The sequence below is a fragment of the Grampus griseus genome, assembly GCF_964374135.1.
Source record: "Grampus griseus genome assembly, chromosome: 15".
NCBI lineage: Eukaryota > Metazoa > Chordata > Mammalia > Artiodactyla > Delphinidae > Grampus > Grampus griseus.
Window position 1 is genome coordinate 25,212,224 of NC_139009.1, and position 23,010 is coordinate 25,235,233.

Sequence of the window (23,010 nt, forward strand, 5' to 3'; positions counted from 1 at the left end):
GTCTAAAATCTTTGGACAGAGAATTAATTAGTTCTACTTGTACTGAACATTTTTTCCTCTCCTACTTTAAGGAAGTTAGACCATGTGATATCTTAATAAAGGATATACATCGTAGCCTACAATGAAGGATGGTATCAAACTGTTGGGTTTTAAAAGAAACGACAGAATTACAATAAAATAGTTGAACATGTATATGAAATGGACCGTCAAGTCAATATTTTTCCTACTACTCTGACCTAAATGCTAGATATTTAGCCAGCTTCTGCCACCTCCTCCACCTTGCCAGCTCATAATATCTGTAGCTGGTTTTCTTTCTTTCTACATAAATAATTACAGCTCTCTTGTTCACGTAATATTGTTTGTAGTCCTTCCACCATCCCAGGCATCCTTTCCTGCATCACACTAGTTTGTTACTGTCTTGCCTAAAGAATGGGGTCCTGGGTTTGGTTGGATTAGTGTGGATGTGTTCTTTTCCATATATTGCTCAAATATTTCTGTTAACGTAGTTCATATTGAATATGTGGGTAACAATGCAAAGGGCTTTTTTTTAATTACCTGCTGACTTAGTGAGTGACCCCTCTTATGGTTTTGCATAGTTTGAGTATTTAAAGTTCATTGGAGCACTGTACATTTATGTCTTTACATTTTTATCTCTTTTACTTTTGTTCATGGTTTCAGCTTAGCCAGTTTTTTCTATCTTGCTTTGGCTTATAAAAGCTTCTATGTACTAAAACTTTACTATGTGGTACTACACTGAATACGTTGCTTTATCTCATTTAATTTTGTAACAGCCCTTCAAGTCATTATTTGATTTAACTAAGTTTGTTTAAAAAACGTAAAAGTAGGAAGCTTTAGTATAGTACCTATCAGAATTAAAATATTTGTATAAGAATCTGAATTTAACATTTTTGGTTGTGGTTAATTTTTTGTGATCATCTCTTTTATTTAGGCACAACAGCTCTTATCTGCATGTTTAGAAAAGGTAGATATTTCTAGTACGGAGGGTTATGATTTGTTCATCACACAGCTCAAAGATGGTTTGAAAAATACATCTCATGAGACTGCAGCAAACCACAAAGTTGCTAAGGTAAGAAGTTAAAAAAAAAATTACTTTGTTTGGGGTTGTAATAGAAAGAACACCTCTATACTTTTGCCTTCCTCTGTCCTCCCCACACTGATGACTAAGGATGTCTGTGGGAGATGGTGCTTTGAATTAAATCCTTGGATATATTTCATTAACTTTTCTGTGTTTTTCTTTTAACATCTTTCCTAAGTTGTAAATATAGTACATACACAATTTTTATATTGAAGGTATAAAGGGTAGAAGGTAAAAGCTATTTTCCTAAAAATAACTTTTGCATCTATAAATATCTTTTTTTCTCGAGTACAGTTGAAATTATACTAAAATATTGTGACGTACTGTCTTAGTCTGTTTGGGCTGCTATAACGGAATACCACCGATTGAGTGATATTTCTTGTGGTGAAGTCCTTCTTCCTGGGTCATAGCTGGTACCTTCTCACTGTGTCCTTACATGGTGGAAAAGGGAAGGGATCTCTCTGGAACCTCTTTTATAAAGAGGACTCTACCCTCATGACTTAAGTACCTCCCAAAGGCCCTACTTACTAATAACCCTCCCCTTTGGGGGTTAGAATTTCAACAGGTGAATTTTGGGGGGACACAAACATTCAAATTATAGCATATACCATGCTTTTTTTCATTGAAGGATGTATCTTGAGTATCTTTTTGTATCAGTCCTCATAAATCATCTGTATTCTTCCTAATATTTACATTGAAGTTTATTTTTATAGATTTACCATGATTTTATGAACCCTTATTCCATTGATGGGACATTTTTATTTAGTAAAACAGAAATCATACTGTGTATTTCAACAGAGAGAATTTATTGTAAGGAATTGACGTAATATGTGTATGAGAACTGAAAAAGCGAAAAGGAAACCCTGAGGTAATACACAGATGGTAACTATGGGAATCAGCACTCACCTCAGTCTGAAGGAACAAGAGGTTAGGATTTTTAGAACCTAGATACTTAAAAACTTAGAGAATAGGCCCCATGGGTCTGGGACTCAGACTTTTGAGGAGGAGATGTTATCCAGTAGGTACCTCAGGAGCTTGGAGATTGGAACTTGATGAACTGAGCCTCAGATTTCTGAAGAGAGATGCTACTAGGCTAATGTTAGTGTCTCTGAGGGAGCGCTGTGAAACTGGTCCTGGGAATGCTAAGAAAACAAAACAAAAAACCTCTAAAGACCAGAAAAATCAACTGCTGCCACCAGGTCCTTCGCTTAAACAATATTGATGGTAATGACGAGTAATAGCAAGGAGCAAGTCTTTCTCCCCTTATCATGCTTTCCAGTTTCCATCCTGTGTTCCTTTTGTCAGAACTTAACAGCCAGGAAACTGGTTGGCAAAGAAGAAATAATAGTTTACAGAATCCCAGCCCAAACATGATGGAGAAGAAAGAAAAGGGTAGGTTTGGACCCGAGAGACAGTAGTTTAATAACTGGCACATGCCACTCCTTTGGCCACTCTGCATCTCCATACATACCATCTATATGTGTTTGAACTTTCATACAACAAAAATATTATGCTTTTACTTAACAAGACGTACTGTTCCTTTTTACAAATGAAGATATTCTCTCCCCGTCCCGAGAACAGACACAAAGTTCCAGCAGATATTTTATCCATCCCTAGGTGATACTAACTACTCCTAAAATTTATAGTTTCAAGCGTTTAGGTAACAGAACCGTGCTACCTAAAGACTAAATTAACTACAACAAAAATTCTTACGTAAAATAATGTATCTCTCTGTGTCTGTATCTATCTAAATATATATCCATCTATCATTTATGTATAAGGGAAGAAAATATATATAGTTGCTGTATCCCTCAGTTCTATAATGGTCTGTAATATCAAGAGGATATATTTGATATTTACAGCCTCTTTCTTCTCCTACCTATTCCATATTCCCTTTGTCCTCAGCCAGCACCTCAACTGGTCAGGTGTCTTTACATGGTCAGGTGACTCAAGGCTTCACTCTTGCAGGATCCAAATCTTCTGTGGTACTGTGTTAAGTTGTAATTGTCCTTTCACTGTTACTATTAGCTGTGGAAGAGCTTAGAGGCACCCTAGAGAATCTCCTGGATTGTAATTAAGTTCCCCTTGCTCCTGTTATTTAGCATCAATCCAATTTCCCTGTGTTTGTCAGTTTTCATCATACCAGCCAGTAGAATAACCACCTTCTTTGCCTGATGATTCAGTGACAAGAGGAACCCAAAATTGCTGGGTAGCAGTATCAATACCTAATTCAATGGAACCATTGTACCCTTGGTGGAACATTCCTTCCTTGACACAAGACCTCTAGAGCCTAAAGCTTAAAAAAAAAAAGTCTGTGAATGGATTATTACGTATAATAGCAACCCTGCTAGGAGAAGCTGTGTCATGTGTTTTTTGCCGATTGAAAGCATACACATAATCCTGTAAGGTAGAACTCCAGACTTTCAGATGTCTCTCTCAGTTAGTACTGAAGATGAGTCTTTGGTAAGGCATCACACCTTTCTGTCAGGTCAGCTCCTTCTGTATGATACCCTGGTAAGACCAGTCAATCTCATGGGCAAGAGCCCGTTGCTGCCTTTTTTTTTTCCTTTGAAGTGCTTTCTTGGTCAGAAGCAAAAAGCAAAGTTGTATGGAATACTTTGTTGGTACATAAGCCATTCTATTAGTCCCCAGTAGTGGTATAATATTATGGCAGAACATTGTGGGCAGAACATATAAATGCACATCCAGAATACGTGTCTATTACAGTGAAGACAAATTGCTACCCAGTCTGTGACTGAAGGAATCCAATATAATCAACCTGCAATCAGATAGTTGGCTGTTTCTTCTGGAAAATGGTGTCCTATTGGTGCCTCAGCTTTGGTATTTGCCATTGGCAGGTTAACCTGCCGTTAGCCTGCTCAGTCCCGGTGAGAGGAAGTTAATGTTGGGTCTGTACATACCCTCTGTTTCTGTTGCCATGGCATTTTGCATACAGGTCCATTGAGCAAGCACTGGAGTGGCTATGGCCAGAGGGTGAGTGACATTCGTATAGTGTGTATAATTTGCCCATTTCCTCTAGAGTGGATGCCTTTTGATGAGCATTCACGTATTTCACAAATATTTTCACACTCTGTTTATTTTGAGAGGTCCTTCCAAAGACTTTAACTGTTGACTTCCTTGTTAACAGTCTTCCAATCCTGATCCTTCGGAATTCCTGAACATTTAGCCAAAACATTACCTACTGTTCATTAATCATTGAGGACCTTTACTTCTGGCCAACTCTCAGTCCAGACAAAGAGAACAGCCAAATGAACTGGTTGAAGTTCTGACCACTGAGAAGATTTCACCTTCACCACTGTCCTGATTGGGACTGTGATGCTGCAGCCATCCACTTAGGGATGGTACCAACATAATGTGCAGAACCATCTGTATGTCACAGCTAAAGGTTTTCTTCCTCAATTATCTCATCATAAGGAGTTCCCTCTGAAGCCATCAATGTGGAATGAGAAAGGAGTCATAAAGAGTAGATATTGTGGAAATGTGAGCTACTCGATTATTCAACTGGTCCAAAATTGAATTGCCTTTTGGATTTCTCAAGACTGATTTCTTATAAACCACTTAATGAAGGCTAGCCCTCATACCCAGTGTTATGGTTTGGTGTGTCAGATAGCACCTAGTTTGTGGTGAACAACTCTGATTGCATAGACATTTGTCTCATGGGTAGGTATTTCTGTCAGGGACTACTAAGAAGCCAGGAGCTGTTTTTCAAAAGGAGAAGAGTTATTTACAGGAGCGGGCATGGCTTTGCCCTAGCGTTCTGCTACGTGATTGTCCCAGAGACTCCTGATAGGATCTTTACTTGCAGCAGACACTTCTAGTGTCATTGAATATGCTCACAAGTTACAAGTGGTAGAGCATCTTGCAATTCAGCCTGGACATGCTACAGAGCTTCTTGTGCCTTATGTATTATTTGATAATTGAGTTAGAGCAGCATACTCAAATATGCTGAACGCTGGGGTCCAAAATCCACTTAGGCCCACCGAGCATTGTGCCTCTTTTCATTGTTTGCCTTTACAAGTTACAGTAACTTATCTTTCACCTTGGAGGAAATATCCTGACATGCCCAGACTACTGGACCTTTAGAAACTTCAAAGAGATTTTAGGACCCTGAGGTTTTCTGGGGATTATTGATTCTCTCTGGCTTGCATGTGTCTTACTAAGGCATTTAAGTTCCTTGCCACTTCTCCCTCATCTGGACCAGTTAGTGTGATGTTACTAATGTAGTAGACCAAGGTGGTGATCTGCAGGATGTTAGGCTGATCAGGATGTCTACAGACTAGATGATGGTAAAGAGCATGAGTCCTAGGGTAAGACTGTGCAGATTTATTGTTTCTGCCAGATAGAAGCAGTCTACTTTTGGATGGCCCTAAAAATTAGTATAGACAAAAAAGTATTTGACAGAATTGTAGCTGCCTACAAAATATCAAGGGATTTGTTGATTTGCTTCAGTAAAAATATCTCATCTGGAACAGTAGCTACAGTTGAAGTCATCACCTGATTTTACAGTCCACAGTCATTCTTCAAGACCCATTTACGTTTGCATGGGCCAAATAGGTCAGTTAAATGGAGGTGAGATAATTTGATTACCCCTGTATCTTTCAGGTCTAGTATAGTGACATTAATCTCAGAAATTTCTTTAGGATGTGGCATTGCTTTTGTTTAGTAGCTTTGTAGAAAAAAATGAAAGTTCTAGGGGCTTCCACCTGGCCTTTCTTACTTTAGTAGTACTCCAAGAGGATCAGAGAAACAGTGTAGGAATTTTTCTAGTTGCCTATTCTATTTCTCTTCCAGTTGTACATTTGGGAAGTAGAGAAATAGCTACAAGATAGGTCTGGGGATCCACAGAGCTCATTGAGACAGCTTTGGGCCAAAATTCCATCAATCACTTCACCATCATGTCCCCACTTTCACTAGTGGACCACAGTGATGTTTTAGGTCAGTTCAGTGTTACTATCTTGTGATGCCTGAAAGATCACAATATTTTCTATTCCCTAGTTCACAGTGACTACAGTGAATGCCAACAGGTGCCTTTGGGGAAGGCTTGGAGTATGATTTACAGTGTAGAGTTGGGGCATTGTTGTAGGATCCTTTCTCAAGGGGATTTGGCCTCCCTTTCAACCAAGAGGCTCTGGGTCTGTGAGCAGATTAGGTCTAGAAACAAAGTAAGAGCTTCTCTCTCTCTGTTTCTTAGGTAATGGAAGTCATGTTTCTGGCCACAAGTTTTTCCAGTAATATAGATAAGTAGTAATTTAGTAGGCTGCCTAGAGTGTATTAGACAGAATGGAAACCATTCATAGGCAAGCAGGAACAGGATATAAAGATGAAATTACTTTATAGACTTATTTCTCTTGGAGATTAATACTTAGCATTTTTTTCAGTCTAACTTCTTAAGTAATTATTTTAATATTAAATAATTGTAGTTAACATTTATTGAAGGCTTACTCTGTTAGACACTGTACCAATCCTCACTTGAATTCTTGTAAAAACATTATGTGAATAGGTATTTGTTTTTTCCCATTTCACAGAAGCAGGAAATTGAAGTTAATTTGACTAGGGTCTCATGGTTGATGGAGAAGCTGGGCTTAGAATCCAAGTCTGTGTGACAATAAGGTCTATGCTTTAGATACTTTGCTGAATTATGGTGACAACAAAAAATACAACATCTGAAGTAAATCTTCGTATAACCCAGTAGCGATGAATTGTACAGCTATATATTTATGAGTGGAGATATTTAAGTGCCTAGTTTATGCTTAACATTGTATATGTGCTGGAGGAATGTGAAAAATGACAGATGATTTTATTTATTTAAAATTTTAATTTATTTTTACATCTTTATTGGAGTATAATTGCTTTACAATGTTGTGTTAGTTTCTGCTGTACAACAAAGTGAATCAGCTGTATGTATACACATATCCCCATATCCCCTCCCTCTTGAGTTCCCTCCCACCCTCCCTATCCCACACCTCTAGGTCATCAGAAAACATTGAGCTGATCTCCTTGTGCTATGCAGCAGCTTCTCACTACAGATGATTTTAGTTCTCCTTAATTGTGGATGAGATATGTAAGAAGATGTGCTACCATTTGGTTCTAAACTTTCTTTTTCAGGATGGTTAGTTTCATTTTTTATGTAATTGCAGGTTCTTACTTTAAATGATAAATTAATGGAGTAAACTCACTTGAGACTGTAAATAGTTCTTTATCTTATAATGTATAAGTCATGGTTTTGGTGAAAACTATTGAGTATGTTTTCCTTTGCTTACACTCCTGTTTTCTTTCAGTGGGCCACAGTTACATTTCATCTTCCTCATCATGTGTTGAAGTCCATTGCCAGTGCCATTGTGAATGAACTTAAGAAAATAAATCAAAATATTGCTGCCTTACCTGTGGCGTCCTCAGTGATGGACAGATTGTCTTACCTCTTACCTAGTGCACGTCCAGAACTTGGGGTGGGGCCAGGTCGTTCTGTGGACAGGTATGACCTTGCTTATAAAAAGATGTGACAGTGAGATTGAATTGATAAGTTTTTTGATTAACAAAGAATAACTGTAAAATTTGATTATGATTTAAAAAATTTCAAAATATTTTTGAAAACCACTCAGATTTTTATTTCTCTTAAAATACTGAAGTGAAGTAAACTACTCCTTGACTTGTTAAACAATTTCTTTTGGTGCCTGGAAAGTATTTAAAGGGATTATGAAACTATATTTTTAAAATTCCATCTTTGTACTTGCTTAGTAAATATTTGAGTCAACTTAAAAATATTATAATTATTAAATATATATGAATTATTTTGCCTTGATGAAATTTTGTGACCTTTGGCATAAATTTTGGTAAGTTAAAAGACTCTGCCAGAATCTGAATAAAAGAGCCATATATTATTTCCTACTTAAAAAATGAACAGTTAAAAAAGCAGTTAGGGATGGGCTTCCCTGGTGGCACAGTGGTTGAGAGTCCGCCTGCCGATGCAGGGGACACGGGTTCGTGCCCCGGTCCGGGAAGATCCCACATGCCGCGAAGTGGCTAGGCCCGTGAGCCATGGCCGCTGAGCCTGCGCGTCCAGAGCCTGTGCTCCGCAACGGGAGAGGCGCCAACAGTGAGAAAAAAAAGAAAGAAAGAAAAAAACAAACAAACAAAAAAACCACAAAATTGCTCTAACTGCTTTTTTTTTTTTCTTGCGGTATGCGGGCCTCTCACTGTTGGCGCCTCTCCCGTTGCGGAGCACAGGCTCTGGACGCGCAGGCTCAGCGGCCATGGCTCACGGGCCTAGCCACTTCGCGGCATGTGGGATCTTCCCGGACCGGGGCACGAACCCGTGTCCCCTGCATCGGCAGGCGGACTCTCAACCACTGTGCCACCAGGGAAGCCCTGTTTTTGTTTTTCTAGGGCAATTTTGAATTAAGATTTTTATGCTGCCTGCCCTGGATTTAAACAGTATTATAAAAAACCATACCTCAATCATTATTTTCTTCACTAGAGATTTATTGGAGTTCTGCTTTGTATAAAACTAACTAAAAAGTCAGTAGTGCATTCATTGAAAAACTTAAATGATTTGTTTTTGAAATAAAATTTATCAGTACTGAAGTTTAGAAATGCTTTACTGAAATATTAAATTTAGCAGTTATGTTCACATTTCCTTTTCCATGTAGCATTTTACATTTTCACTTCTTCATTGAATGTGAATTGTAACTGCCTATGCTGTTTTCTGAAGTACATTTATAAAGAGTACATGCTGATGTAGCAAAAAAATTACTGAATGAGTTAACCTTTAACTTCTGTTATCTTAAGTATTGCTCCCCCCTCCCCCGCCCTCCCGCCAGCTGCACTGTGCGGCTTGTGGGATCCCAGTTCTCTGACCAGGGATTGAATCCGGGCCTCTGGCAGCAAAAGCACGGAGTCTCAACCACCGGGCAGCCAGGGAATTCCCGTATAGCTCTTATATTAGTTTGCGATATTTATTAGTTTATCCTTTTGTAAACTGAAACTGCTTAATCAATTGCCCTTTTTTTGTTAAGTGATTTTATTATTATGTAAATAACTTCTCTTGGTTGTTAACATTTGGGAAGAATTTTTGTATTCCATAGTAATATTGCTATCTCTAACTTTTGGGCAAAATGTGGAGACTTTCATTTTTAATAACTGTCAGATGATATGTGCTGTGGCTATCATTAAAATGTTCTTTGGAATATGTCCGGAGAGGGGGAGAAAAAGGAAAAGTATGTATTTAGAATAAATGTTTCCTATCTGAGAGCCATGCCTATCTTGAGATTATAATTTCAGAGCTATTTTCTTTGCAGTCAGTAGGAGAGTATCTGAAGAACTCAGTGCAAGCTGTCATAAATGGTTTATTTTAGAAAATGCATTCATTAGATGGGATTTTCAGTGTTTCTGGAGGTGTTAAAATGTCTCAAAGTATTAATTTTGATATAGCCTGTGGTGTTTATTTCATTAAATATGAATCTAGGAACCTTATGAAAACCTTGATGAACTCTGTTGGAGGTTTGAGTAAGGGTCTACTGGATGCTATTGCTGTTTTGTTTGGTAATATAACTAAATGGACAGGTTTCTGTTTTGAGACTGACACAGATCTTTGAAGACATCTATACCCTGTAGATGATAAAACTTTTCTAACTCAACAATTTTTTTTTTAATTTTTATTTTTTTTAAATTTTATTTACTTTTGGCTGTGTTGGATCTTTGTTGCTGCGTGAGGGCTTTCTCTAGTTGCAGTGAGCGGGGACTACTCTTCGTTGCATGGGCTTCTCATTGTGGTGGCTTCTCTTTTTGCAGTGCACAGGCTCTAGGTGTGTGGGCTTCAGTAGTTGTAGCACGCGGGCTCAGTAGTTGTGGCACACAGGCCCTAGAGTGCGCGGGCTTCAGTAGTTGCAGCGCATGGGCTCAGTAGTTGCTGTGCACGGGCTCTAGGGTGCATGGGCTTCAGTAGTTGGGGTGCACAGGCTCAGTAGTTGTGGCTCGTGGGCTCTAGAGTGCAGGCCCAATAGTTGTGGCGCATGGGCTTAGTTTCTCCACGATATGTGGGATCTTCCCGGACCAGGGATTGGACCTGTGTCCCCTGCATTGGCAGGTAGATTCTTAACCACTGCACCACCAGCAAAGTGCCTGTTTTTCTTTTTTTCAAATCAGAACACAACTATGAGTTAAACCTAAAGCTCTCTAGCAATATTATAGGAAACCATGTACTAATTTAAGGGAAGAATTTAAAGAAAAGTATTTTTCTGGTCTCTTTGTGATGACCTTTACCACTTTCTCTCTCTTTTTAAAAATCAGTTGCCCTTCTGTGTTAGGAAGAGGAAGCTCTGCTTATCAGTCCTTTCTTATTTGAAGCTGTTTGGACTTTTTCTAATTTTGGTAGTCTCCCTTAAAAAGATACTCTAGTATTGTTACAGGTTCACTCTTAGTGAGCTAATGTATTTTAATGAAAACATATGTGAAGATTTCTTTTTTTTTGACAATTCCCTGCAGAGTACAAGTTTCCTGGAAAAGGATTTCTCTGGAGAAAGAACATATAAATTGCTTTCTACTTAAAAAAAAAAGAAATTAAACTAGAATATACTTTCTCAATATGGTTGAGATAAAACTACCATTCCTTTGGTTGTAGTTTTATCCATTTTTGCAAAACTTGTCACATGATGAAAGTGTAGGGTTCTCTGCCTCTACATTTTCAGATTTTCTGCTCTCTGATTGCTAATTATGCAACATTGGTTAATTTAATCTCCCCGGGAATTGTTTATCAGTTGTAGCTATCTTATCATGTTTCTTTTTTCCCTACTCTGTTCAAAGGAAGTTCCTAAAACTGATCATTTTTAATTTAAAATACAAATTTGAATTGGTAATTAGACATTCCCAGTTTGTGTTGATAATCCAGTAAACTTTTTTCTTCAGTGGTAGATAGTAGTGTCACTGTAATTTGATGCCTAACTTTGGTTACATAAAGTTTGTTTACTTTTAGATCATTGATGTATAGTGAAGCTAACAGACGGGAGACATTTACCTCATGGCCTCATGTAGGCTATAGATGGGCACAGCCAGATCCCATGGCTCAAGCTGGATTTTATCATCAGGTAAATAAGGCTGTCAGAAATTTCTTCGCAATATGACTTTGTAGCCTTTAGTAAAATTGTCAACATTTTAATACTTTTTCAGTCATTATACTATTTTATGCACCCAGGCTCTGTGCTTGTGTGTATGTATGTAATGTGAGTTTTGTTCTTATACCTTTAATCTTAATACTGACTGGCTGTTTCCTATGTCACATACTGTGTATGAAAGGGGAAAACATTAAAAAAAAAAAGTAACCAATAACTGAGAATGCTTTATAACTATTTTCTTTCAGATTATATATAAGTATGATATATACAATATGTTTATGTATACAGTTAATCAACAAGCGGGCAGTATTCTCCAGATTTGTGTCTTGAGAAGTGTTCTCTCTGGGTGTGTGTTTATTTTCAGTTTTGACTTATGTATTTATAACAGAGTAGTACATGTTAGGGTAATGCAATAACAGCAATACATTGCAGTTACTCTTGAAATTTTAATTTTATTGGGATTAAAAATTACCTATATATTAGATAACTATGGAAGCAGCATTGTGGGTAGTACAGTGTGACTTGAATACATATGTATTGAAGAATTGATCAAGAAATTATTTAGAAAGAGAAAGAATTAATCAGGGAAAATAGTCATGGTTTTATGTAGGAAAAGAGGAGGGTGTACAGGTAAGGATGAGTGTGACAAAAAGACATGAGAATGGGACATTATAGAAAGCTTTGTGGAGCTAAAGTAGAGGAAGTTAAGAAAAATGAGTTTAGATAGGCATAATAAACCAGTTAAAGGAAACTTCAGCTGAATAATGTAGACTGGCCTACCACTGTTTTGCCATTGCTAAAGAAGCTGAGAAATCTAATAATTACATGTCAATTTACATAAAACATGCGTATTTAATTTTAGAACTAAATTAAACTTTGAATACATTGAAGTTACTGTCATAAAGAATCTTAAGAGTGATTATTCCTTTGTTATCCTGAAGTGTTCTTGAAGTATCTTAAACTAGGATTAAATCAGAAAACCATATATATTTGAAGATTTTATTCAGAGTTTGTCAAATTTCCAGTTAAAGATAGATTTATCTGGGGACTGGCTAATATTAAAATCACTGAATATGTTTTCCTAAGTTAAGGATTGAATGAGGACTATTTTTCCTAATAATTTATCTTCTTATTTGGTGTCATTTCCTAAAACAGTCTGTTAGGTGATACCTTGATACTTTTTCTGTTGAGCTCTTCTTCATTGTATTCCTTTTTTTTTTTTTTTTCCTTTTGGCCGCACCATGCGGCTTGTGGGATCTTAGTTCCCTTACCAGGGATTGAACCCATGCCCCCTGCATTGGAAGCACGGAGTCTTAACCACTGGACCACCAGGGAAGTCCCTGTATTCCATTTTTGCAAAGATCAAATCATAGGTTTTCTAGAATCTTCTACCTGTATTAGGTGCTGATTATTCTCAGTCTTCTAAAAAATATATTTACACCTGTAGACATACTAAGTGCTAAGTAGAGTAAGTATTCAAAAATATTAATATTAGTTTTTAGAGGTATATTTCAGTTAAGATTTAGATTTTATATATGTATAAATGTCATTTTGTCATATGTGTTTTACTTAAAGAATGTTACCTTAATTACGTTCCCTAGTTTGCTTTTCCTTTTTACTTGCCCTTTCCTATGTAGTAGCATAGAATTCAGTTTTTAATAATAAACCTGTTAGACAATTTCCTTTCATATACTTAACTATATTTAAAATACTTTAGTAATACAATTAGAAGATGCTAGATCAGAGATTGAGGATGTGTGTGTCTCCATATTTGATTTAGTGGTCATTTGCTGATGAAACATAATTTTTCAAATAAGGCAGCAAATTTATAAACGTTTGGGGATTAAAAGTATATTGTTGAGGCCTAATAGTATAGGCTAATTTTCTTTTCCTCAATATGGAATTTTACCTAAAATTATGAACTTACTTAGAAGAGTTTTTATTAAGCAATTTTAATATTGATAAACCTTTTCCGTCTTCTTTATAAATTTGCAGCCTGCCTCATCTGGAGATGATAGAGCCATGTGTTTTACTTGTAGTGTATGTCTCGTCTGTTGGGAACCTACTGATGAACCTTGGTGAGTCTTGATATTTCTGAATGTAATAGGCTAAGTTCTATAAATGTGCTTCTAAATTTTATTTTTCTGATATCTGTATATTAATATTCTTGCCTTTTGTCATCTATATTTTTGCCTCTGTCCTAAGAGAATGAGGTAATGCTGTCTATGCTCTGTCATATCACTTGGCATACAGGATCTCTAATGTGTAACTTTCCAAGATGTATACATGGGAGAAGTGCCAAAGAATGGAACTAGACTCTGACTGAAAACTAAAAGGCTATGGTAAAATAAGTTTAAAAAGCATGATTAAATTCAGCAGTTTAGCCTTGTTCTTTTGAGGGCAGGTCATCAATAGAGAATCCACGGAGGAGGGCCTTTATGATTTGCATTTCTAATTTTGAAGTAATTCTAGGGAGTCTGTGGTGGTTTTGAATTCTAGTGCATGAAAGTTTAGAACTTGGTTAAACAATAGAGATCATGTATTGGAACCTCATTTTTAGAAATAACTACTCAGAGTCCCTATTAATAGAAATAGTGGGACTTCCCTGGTGGTACAGTGGTTAAGAATCTGCCTGCCAGTGCAGGGGACGTGGATTCAAGTCCTGGTCCGGGAAGATCCCACATGCTGTGGAGCAACGAAGCCCGTGCTCCACAACTACTGAGCCTGTGCTCTAGAGCCCATGAGCCACAACTGCTGAGCCCACATGCCACAACTACTGAAGCCTCCATGCCTAGAGCCTGTGCTCTGCAACAAGAGAAGCCACCACAGTGAGAAGCCTGCGCAGTGCAATGAAGAGTAGCCCCCGCTCGCCGCAACTAGAGAAAGCCCGCACGCAGCAACGAAGACCCAACACAGCCAAAAATAAATAAATAAATAAATAAAATGGTAATAATAGCAAATATTTATATAATATGGTTTACCAGGTACCATCCTACACATTTTATATATTTTTAACTCATTTAATTCTCACATTAGCTTTATGAGTTAGGTATTATTATCATCTCCATTTTATAGGAGGGAATTGAGAATATTCTCCAGTTTAATCCATAGTCACTCTATGAGATAAGAATTATTATACCATTTTAAAATAAAAAAAATAAAATTTGGTGAAGATCATTTGGCTAGTAAGTCATGGAGCCAGGATTTGGTTTTAAGATATACCACTTATTTTGTACTATAATTAGTTCGAGATCTCTGAATGTTAATCAGCTGATGTGAACTTGCTAAAGCCTATTAGAGTGTGCATGTGGATTCCAGGTTGCAGTGGGAAATACTGAAAATATGAAAAATTGAAATTGCGTCTGCTGACTGAGAGTTGAGTATGAGCAATTTCCAATTTAGGTTAAGGTTCTGTTTGGAATTTAGTCTTTTCCCCATGAAACCATCTTTATATATATAGCAACCATTTTAACACGTATATTTTAGTTTCTTAGGCTGATCCTCAGAAAGTTATTTAACCCACACCTGAAAAATTATACCATAACATTATAGAATGTATCTTTATTCATAAATATTTTTCTGTGGGAAAGTTGATTCAGATTTCCAACTTGGGCTGTTTAAAACCCATCTTTTCTTGATATGGTCAGGAAATCAAGGGTTCTACCTTTTCTTTGCCCCGGGATTCAGGATTCCTCAAACTCTTAAGCAGTTGGTAGAGTCTCTGAGGGCCTAGGGCCAGTGCTCCAAATGGATAGAGGGAATGGGATTGATGGGGGCTAGGGAGCTGAGCCTGTGTACCTTCTGAATCTGAAAGGAGGAATAGAATGAAGATTTTTCATTTTTAGGGGAAGATGGGACTCATATTTTGATGGTGGGAGTTGATAGAGCCACTTTGGAGGGAGATTGAACTTTAAAAAAATAAAATAAAATGGGCCCCTTATTATCTAGCAGTTCCACTTCTAATTTACACTAGAGAATTAATTGCTCTTATATGCAAGGAAGCGCAAAATGGTCATGGTAGTGAAAAACTGGAAAATCTTACATGCCTCTCAGGAGGGGACTACCTAAGTAAAATATATTCATGTAATTGACTATGATCCAACAGTTAAAGGAATGAACAGTTAGCTCTCTATTAATCACGAGTACCTTTTAGATATGTTATTGTATCAAGAAAGCTGTTGTAGGGACTTCCCTGGTGGCGAAGTGGTTAAGAATCCGCCTGCCAGTGCAGGGGACACAGGTTCGAGCCCTGGTCCGGGAAGATCCCACATGCCGCAGAGCAGCTAAGCCCGGGCGCCACAACTACTGAGTCCATGTGCCACAACTACTGAAGCCCGCGCACCTGGAGCCCGTGCTCCGCAACAAGAGAAGCCACCGCAGTGAGAAGCTATGCACCTTAACAAAGAGCAGCCCCGGCTCGCCACAACTGGAGAAAGCCCACGCACAGCAGCAAAAACCCAATGCAGCCAAAAATTAAATAAATAAATAAATAAATAAATAAATTTATAAAAAGAGCAAAAAAAAAAAAGCTGTTGTAGAATGATTCATATAATAATATTGTTTATTTAAAATGAAAAACCCCATATTTTCTTTTTTTTTTTATTTTTTTTTTATTTTTTTATTTTTTTAAACATCTTTATTGGAGCATAATTGCTTTACAATGGTATGTTAGTTTCAGCTTCACAACAAAATGAATCAGTTATATATATACATATGTTCCCATATCTCTTCCCGCTTGCGTCACCCTCCCTCCCACCCTCCCTATCTCACCCCTCCAGGCGGTCACACAGCACCGAGCTGATCTCCCTGTGCTATGCGGCTGCTTCCCACTAGCTATCTACCTTACGTTTGGTAGTGTATACATGTCCATGCCTCTTTATTGCTTTGTCACCGTTTACCCTTCCCCCTCCCCATAGCCTCAAGTCCATTCTCTAGTAAGTCTGTGTCTTTATTCCTGTTTCACCCCTAGGTTTTTCATGACATTTTTTTTTTTTCTTAAATTCCATATATATGTGTTAGCATACGGTATTTGTCTCTCTCTTTCTGACTTACTTCACTCTGTATGACAGACTCTAGGTCTATCCACCTCATTACAAATAGCTCAATTTCATCTCTTTTTATGGGTGAGTAATATTCCATTGTATATATGTGCCACATCTTCTTTATCCATTCATCCGATGATGGACACTTAGGTTGTTTCCATCTCTGGGTTATTGTAAATAGAGCTGCAATGAACATTTTGGTACATGACTCTTTTTGAATTATGGTTTTCTCAGGGTATATGCCCAGTAGTGGGATTGCTGGGTCATATGGTAGTTCTATTTGTAGCTTTTTAAGGAACCTCCATACTGTTCTCCACAGTGGCTGTATCAATTTACATTCCCACCAACAGTGTAAGAGGGTTCCCTTTTCTCCACATCCTCTCCAGCATTTATTGTTTCTAGATTTTTTGATGATGGCCATTCTGACTGGTGTGAGATGATATCTCATTGTAGTTTTGATTTGCATTTCTCTAATGATTAGTGATGTTGAGCATTCTTTCATGTGTTTGTTGGCACTCTGTATATCTTCTTTGGAGAAATGTCTATTTAGGTCTTCTGCCCATTTTTGGATTGGGTTGTTTGTTCTTTTGTTATTAAGCTGCATGAGCTGCTTATAAATTTTGGAGATTAATCCTTTGTCAGTTGCTTCATTTGCAAATATTTTCTCCCATTCTGAGGGTTGTCTTTTGGTCTTCTTTATGGTTTCCTTTGCTGCGCAAAAGCTTTTAAGTTTCATTAGGTCCCATTTGTTTACTTTTGTTTTTATTTCCATTTCTCTAGGAGGTGGGTCAAAAAGGATCTTGCTGTGATTTATGTCATAGAGTGTTCTGCCTATGTTTTCCTCTAAGAGTTTGATAGTTTCTGGCCTTACATTTAGGTCTTTAATCCATTTTGAGCTTATTTTTGTGTATGGTGTTAGGGAGTGATCTAATCTCATACTTTTACATGTAGCTGTCCAGTTTTCCCAGCACCACTTATAGAATAGGCTGTCCTTTCTCCACTGTACATTTCTGCCTCCTTTGTCAAAGATAAGGTGACCATATGTGCGTGGGTTTATCTCTGGGCTTTCTATCATGTTCCATTGATCTATATTTCTGTTTTTGTGCCAGTACCATACTGTCTTGATTACTGTAGCTTTGTAGTATAGTCTGAAGTCAGGAAGCCTGATTCCTCCAGCTCCATTTTTTGTTCTCAAAATTGCTTTGGCTATTCGGGGTCTTTTGTGTTTCCATACAAATTGTGAGATTTTTTGTTCTAGTTCTGTGAAAAATGCCAGTGGTAGTTTCATAGGGATTGCATTGAATCTGTAGATTGCTTTGGGTAGTAGAGTCATTTTCACAATGTTGATTCTTCCAATCCAAGAACATGGTATATCTCTCCATCTATTTGTATCATTTTTAATTTCTTTCATCAGTGTCTTATAATTTTCTGCATACAGGTCTTTTGTCTCCTTAGGTAGGTTTATTCCTAGGTATTTTATTCTTTTTGTTGCAATGGTAAATGGGAGTGTTTTCTTGATTTCACTTTCAGATTTTTCATCCTTAGTGTATAGGAATGCCAGAGATTTCTGTGCATTAATTTTGTATCCTGCTACTTTACCAAATTCATTGATTAGGTCTAGTAGTTTTCTGGTAGCATCTTTAGGGTTCTGTATGTATAGTATCATGTCATCTGCAAACAGTGACAGCTTTACTTCTTCTTTTCCGATTTGGATTCCTTTTATTTCCTTTTCTTCTCTGATTGCTGTGGCTAAAACTTCCAAAACTATGTTGAATAAGAGTGGTGAGAGTGGGCAACCTTGTCTTGTTCCTGATCTTAGTGGAAATGCTTTCAGTTTTTCACCATTGAGGACGATGTTGGCTGTGGGTTTGTCATATATGGCCTTTATTATGTTGAGGAAAGTTCCCTCTATGCCTACTTTCTGCAGGGTTTTTATCATAAATGGGTGTTGAATTTTGTCAAAAGCTTTCTCTGCATCTATTGAGATGATCATATGGTTTTTCTCCTTCAATTTGTTAATATGGTGTATCACGTTGATTGATTTGCGTATATTGAAGAATCCTTGCATTCCTGGAATAAACCCCACTTGATCATGGTGTATGATCCGTTTAATGTGCTGTTGGATTCTGTTTGCTAGTATTTTGTTGAGGATCTTTGCATCTATGTTCATCAGTGATATTGGCCTGTAGTTTTCTTTCTTTGTGACATCCTTGTCTGGTTTTGGTATCAGGGTGATGGTGGCCTCGTAGAATGAGTTGGGGAGTGTTCCTCCCTCTGCTATATTTTGGAAGAGTCTGAGAAGGATAGGTGATAGCTCTTCTCTAAATGTTTGATAGAATTCGCCTGTGAAGCCATCTGGTCCTGGGCTTTTGCTTGTTGGAAGATTTTTAATCACAGTTTCAATTTCAGTGCTTGTGATTGGTCTGTTCATATTTTCTATTTCTTCCTGATTCAGTCTTGGCAGGTTGTGCCTTTCTAAGAATTTGTCCATTTCTTCCAGGTTGTCCATTTTATTGGCATAGAGTTGCTTGTAGTAATCTCATGATCTTTTGTATTTCTGCAGTGTCAGTCGTTACTTCTCCTTTTTCATTTCTAATTCTATTGATTTGAGTCTTCTCCCTTTTTTTCTTGATGAGTCTGGCTAATGGTTTATCAATTTTGTTTATCCTTTCAAAAAACCAGCTTTTAGTTTTATTGATCTTTGCTATCGTTTCCTTCATTTCTTTTTCATTTATTTCTGATCTGATTTTTATGATTTCTTTCCTCCTGCTAACTTTGGGGTTTTTTTGTTCTTCTTTCTCTAATTGCTTTAGGTGCAAGGTTAGGTTGTTTATTTGAGATGTTTCCTGTTTCTTAAGGTAAGATTGTATTGCTATAAACTTCCCTCTTAGAACTGCTTTTGCTGCATCCCATAGATTTTGAGTCGTCGTGTCTCCATTGTCATTTGTTTCTAGGTATTTTTTGATTTCCCCTTTGATTTCTTCAGTGATCACTTCGTTATTAAGTAGTGTATTGTTTAGCCTCCATGTGTTTGTGTTTTTTACAGATCTTCTCCTGTGATTGATATCGAGTCTCATAGCGTTGTGGTCGGAAAAGATACTTGATACAATTTCAATTTTCTTAAATTTACCAAGGCTTGATTTGTGACCCAAGATATGATCTATCCTGGAGAATGTTCCATGAGCACTTGAGAAAAATGTGTATTCTGTTGTTTTTGGATGGAATGTCCTATAAATATCAATTAACTCCATCTCATTTAATGTATCATTTAAAGCTTGTGTTTCCTTATTTATTTTCATTTTGGATGATCTGTCCATTGGTGAAAGTGGGGTGTTAAAGTCCCCTACTATGAATGTGTTACTGTCGATTTCCCCTTTTATGGTTGTCAGTATTTGCCTTATGTATTGAGGTGCACCTATGTTGGGTGCATAAATATTTACAATTGTTATATCTTCCTCTTGGATCGATCCCTTGATCATTATGTAGTGTCCTTCTTTGTCTCTTCTAATAGTCTTTGTTTTAAAGTCTATTTTGTCTGATATGAGAATTGCTAGTCCAGCTTTCTTTTGGTTTCCATTTGCATGAAATACCTTTTTCCATGCCCTTACTTTCAGTCTGTATGTGTCTCTAGGTCTGAAGTGGGTCTCTTGTAGACAGCAAATATATGGGTCTTGTTTTTGTATCCATTCAGCTAATCTGTGTCTTTTGGTGGGAGCATTTAGTCCATTTACATTTAAGGTAATTATCGATATGTGTGTTCCCATTCCCATTTTCTTAATTGTTTTGGGTTTGTTATTGTAGGTCTTTTCCTTCTTTTGTGTTTCTTGCCTAGAGAAGTTCCTTTAGCAGTTGTTGTAGAGCTGGTTTGGTGGTGCTGAACTCTCTCAGCTTTTGCTTGTCTCTAAAGGTTTTAATTTCTCCATCAAATCTGAATGAGATCCTTGCTGGGTAGAGTAATCTTGGTTGCAGGTTTTTCTCCTTCAACACTTTCAATATGTCCTGCCACTCCCTTCTGGCTTGCAGAGTTTCTGCTGAAAGATCAGCTGTTAACCTTATGGGGATTCCCTTGTGTGTTATTTGTTGTTTTTCCCTTGCTGCTTTTAATATGTTTTCTTTGTATTTAATTTTTGACAGTTTGATTAATATGTGTCTTGGCGTATTTCTCCTTGTATTTATCCTGTATGGGACTCTCTGTGCTTCCTGGACTTGATTAACTATTTCCTTTCCCATATTAGGGAAGTTTTCAACTATAATCTCTTCAAATATTTTCTCAGTCCCTTTCTTTTTCTCTTCTTCTTCTGGAACCCCTATAATTCGAATGTTGGTACGTTTAATGTTGTCCCAGAGGTCTCTGAGACTGTCCTCAGTTCTTTTCATTCTTTTTTCTTTATTCTGCTCTGCAGTAGTTATTTCCACTATTTTATCTTCCAGGTCACTTATCCGTTCTTCTGCCTCAGTTATTCTGCTATTGATCCCATCTAGAGTACTTTTAATTTCATTTATTGTGTTGTTCATCGTTGCTTGTTTCATCTTTAGTTCTTCTAGGTCCTTGTTAACTGATTCTTGCATTTTGTCCATTCTATTGTCCATTCTATCGCCAAGATTTCGGATCAACCTTACTATCATTATTCTGAATTCTTTTTCAGGTAGACTGCCTATTTCCTCTTCATTTGTTAGGTCTGATGGGTTTTTATCTTGCTCCTTCATCTGCGGTGTGTTTTTCTGTCTTTTCATTTTGCTTATCTTACTGTGTTTGGGGTCTCCTTTTTTGCAGGCTGAAGGTTCGTAGTTCCTGTTGTTTTTTGTGTCTGTCCCCAGTGGCTAAGGTTGGTTCAGTGGGTTGTGTAGGCTTCCTGGTGGAGGGTACTAGTGCCTGTGTTCTGGTGGATGAGGCTAGATCTTGTCTTTCTGGTGGGCAGGTCCACGTCTGGTGGTGTGTTTTGGGGTGTCTGTAGACTTATTATGATTTTGGGCCGCCTCTCTGCTAATGGGTGGGGTTGTGTTCCTGTCTTGCTAGTTGTTTGGCATAGGATGTCCAGCACTGTAGCTTGCTGGTCGTTGAGTGAAGCTGGGTGCTGGCGTTGAGATGGAGATCTCTCGGAAATTTTTGCTGTTTGATATTATGTGCAGCTGGGAGGTCTCTTGTGGATCAGTGTCCTGAAGTTGGCTCTCCCACCTCAGAGGCACAGCACTGACTCCTGGCTGCAGCCCCAAGAGCCTTTCATCCACAGGGCTCCTTAATTTGGGATGATTGGTTGTCTATTCAGGTATTCCACAGATGCAGGGTATATCAAGTTGATTGTGGAGCTTTAATCCGCTGCTTCTGAGGCTGCTGGGAGAGATTTCCCTTTCTCTTCTTTGTTCTCACAGCTCCCAGGGGCTCAGCTTTGGATTTAGCCCCGCCTGTGCGTGTAGGTCGCCGGAGGGCGTCTGTTCTTTGCTCAGACAGGACGGGGTTAAAGGAGCCGCTGATTCGGAGGCTCTGGCTCACTCAGGCCCGGGGGTAGGGAGGGGCACGGAGTGTGGGGCGGGCCTGCGGCGGCAGAGGCCGGCGAGACGTTGCAGCCTGAGGCACGCCTGTGCGTTCTCCCGGGGGAGTTGTCCCTGGATCCCGGGACCCCGGCAGTGGCGGGCTGCACAGGCTCCCCGGAAGGGCGCGTGGCCAGTGACCTGTGTTCGCACACAGGCCTCCCGGTGGCGGCAGCAGCGGCCCTAGCCGCTCTGGGCGGCCCTAGCCACGTCCGTCTCTGGGCTCCGCACCCCTAGCCGCGGCCCGCGCCCGTCCCTGGAGCTCTCTCAAGCAGCGTTCTTAATCCCCTCTCCTCGTGCACCAGGAAACAAAGAGGGACGTAAAAGTCTCTTGCCTCTTCGGCAGTTCCAGACTTCTCCCCGGACTCTCTCCCGGCCAGCCGCGGTGCACCAACGCCCCGCAGGCTGTATTCACGCCGCCAACCTCAGTCCTCTCCCGGCGCTCCGACAAAAGCCGGAGCCTCAGCTCCCAGTCCCGCCCGCCCCGGCGGGCGAGCAGACAAGCCTCTCGGCTGGCAAGTTCCGGTCGGCCCGATCCTCTGCGCTGGAATCTGTCCGCTTTGCCCTCCGCACCCCTGTTGCTGTGCTCTCCTCCGCGGCTCCCAAGCTCCCCCACTCCGCCTCCCGAAGTCTCCACCCGTGAAGGGGCTTCCTAGTGTGTGGACACTTTTCCTCCTTCACAGCTCTCTCCCGCTGGTACAGGACGCGTCCCTATCCTTTTGTCTCTGTTTAGTTTTTTCTTTTGCCCTACCCAGGTACGTGGGGGGTTTCTTGCCTTTTGGGAGGTCTGAGGTCTTCTGCCAGCGTTCAGTAGATGCTCTGTAGGAGTTGTTCCACGCGTAGATGTATTTCTGGTGTATCTGTGGGGAGGAACGTGATCTCCGCGTCTTACTCTTCCGCCATCTTCCCGGAAGTCCCCCATATTTTCTGAATGTACATGTATGTGTATAAACTTATAAAAATATTTTAGAAGTATATTAAATTCGTAATAGTGGTTACCTGGAGGTGGGATAGGAGATTACTGGGGTTGGCTATTATAACCGAAGTGGGTCTTTTGCTGTATTTCAGATAGTCATATGTTGTGTAAATAAAATTTTAATTAAAAAGTTAAAACTCAGGTTAAGAGAGAAAGATGGAAAGAGGAAAAATACCCTAAGGTTTGGCTGTGAAGGAATCCAGTTCAGATATCATGTGCCTGCAGATGCCATGTAAAAGC

General features: G+C 38.8%; 1 protein-coding gene across 1 annotated transcript in view; it reads left to right on the forward strand.

The window, feature by feature from the left end:
- BIRC6 (baculoviral IAP repeat containing 6) overlaps window positions 1-23,010 on the forward strand; it is a gene marked incomplete at its 5' end in the record, with an annotated part of 244,882 nt that overhangs the window by 29,441 nt on the left and 192,431 nt on the right. Inside the window, 4 exon segments of the mRNA XM_082671758.1 lie at window positions 950-1,087; window positions 7,396-7,589; window positions 11,085-11,196; window positions 13,219-13,301. Of these exon segments, the coding sequence (XP_082527884.1) occupies window positions 950-1,087; window positions 7,396-7,589; window positions 11,085-11,196; window positions 13,219-13,301 (527 nt within the window).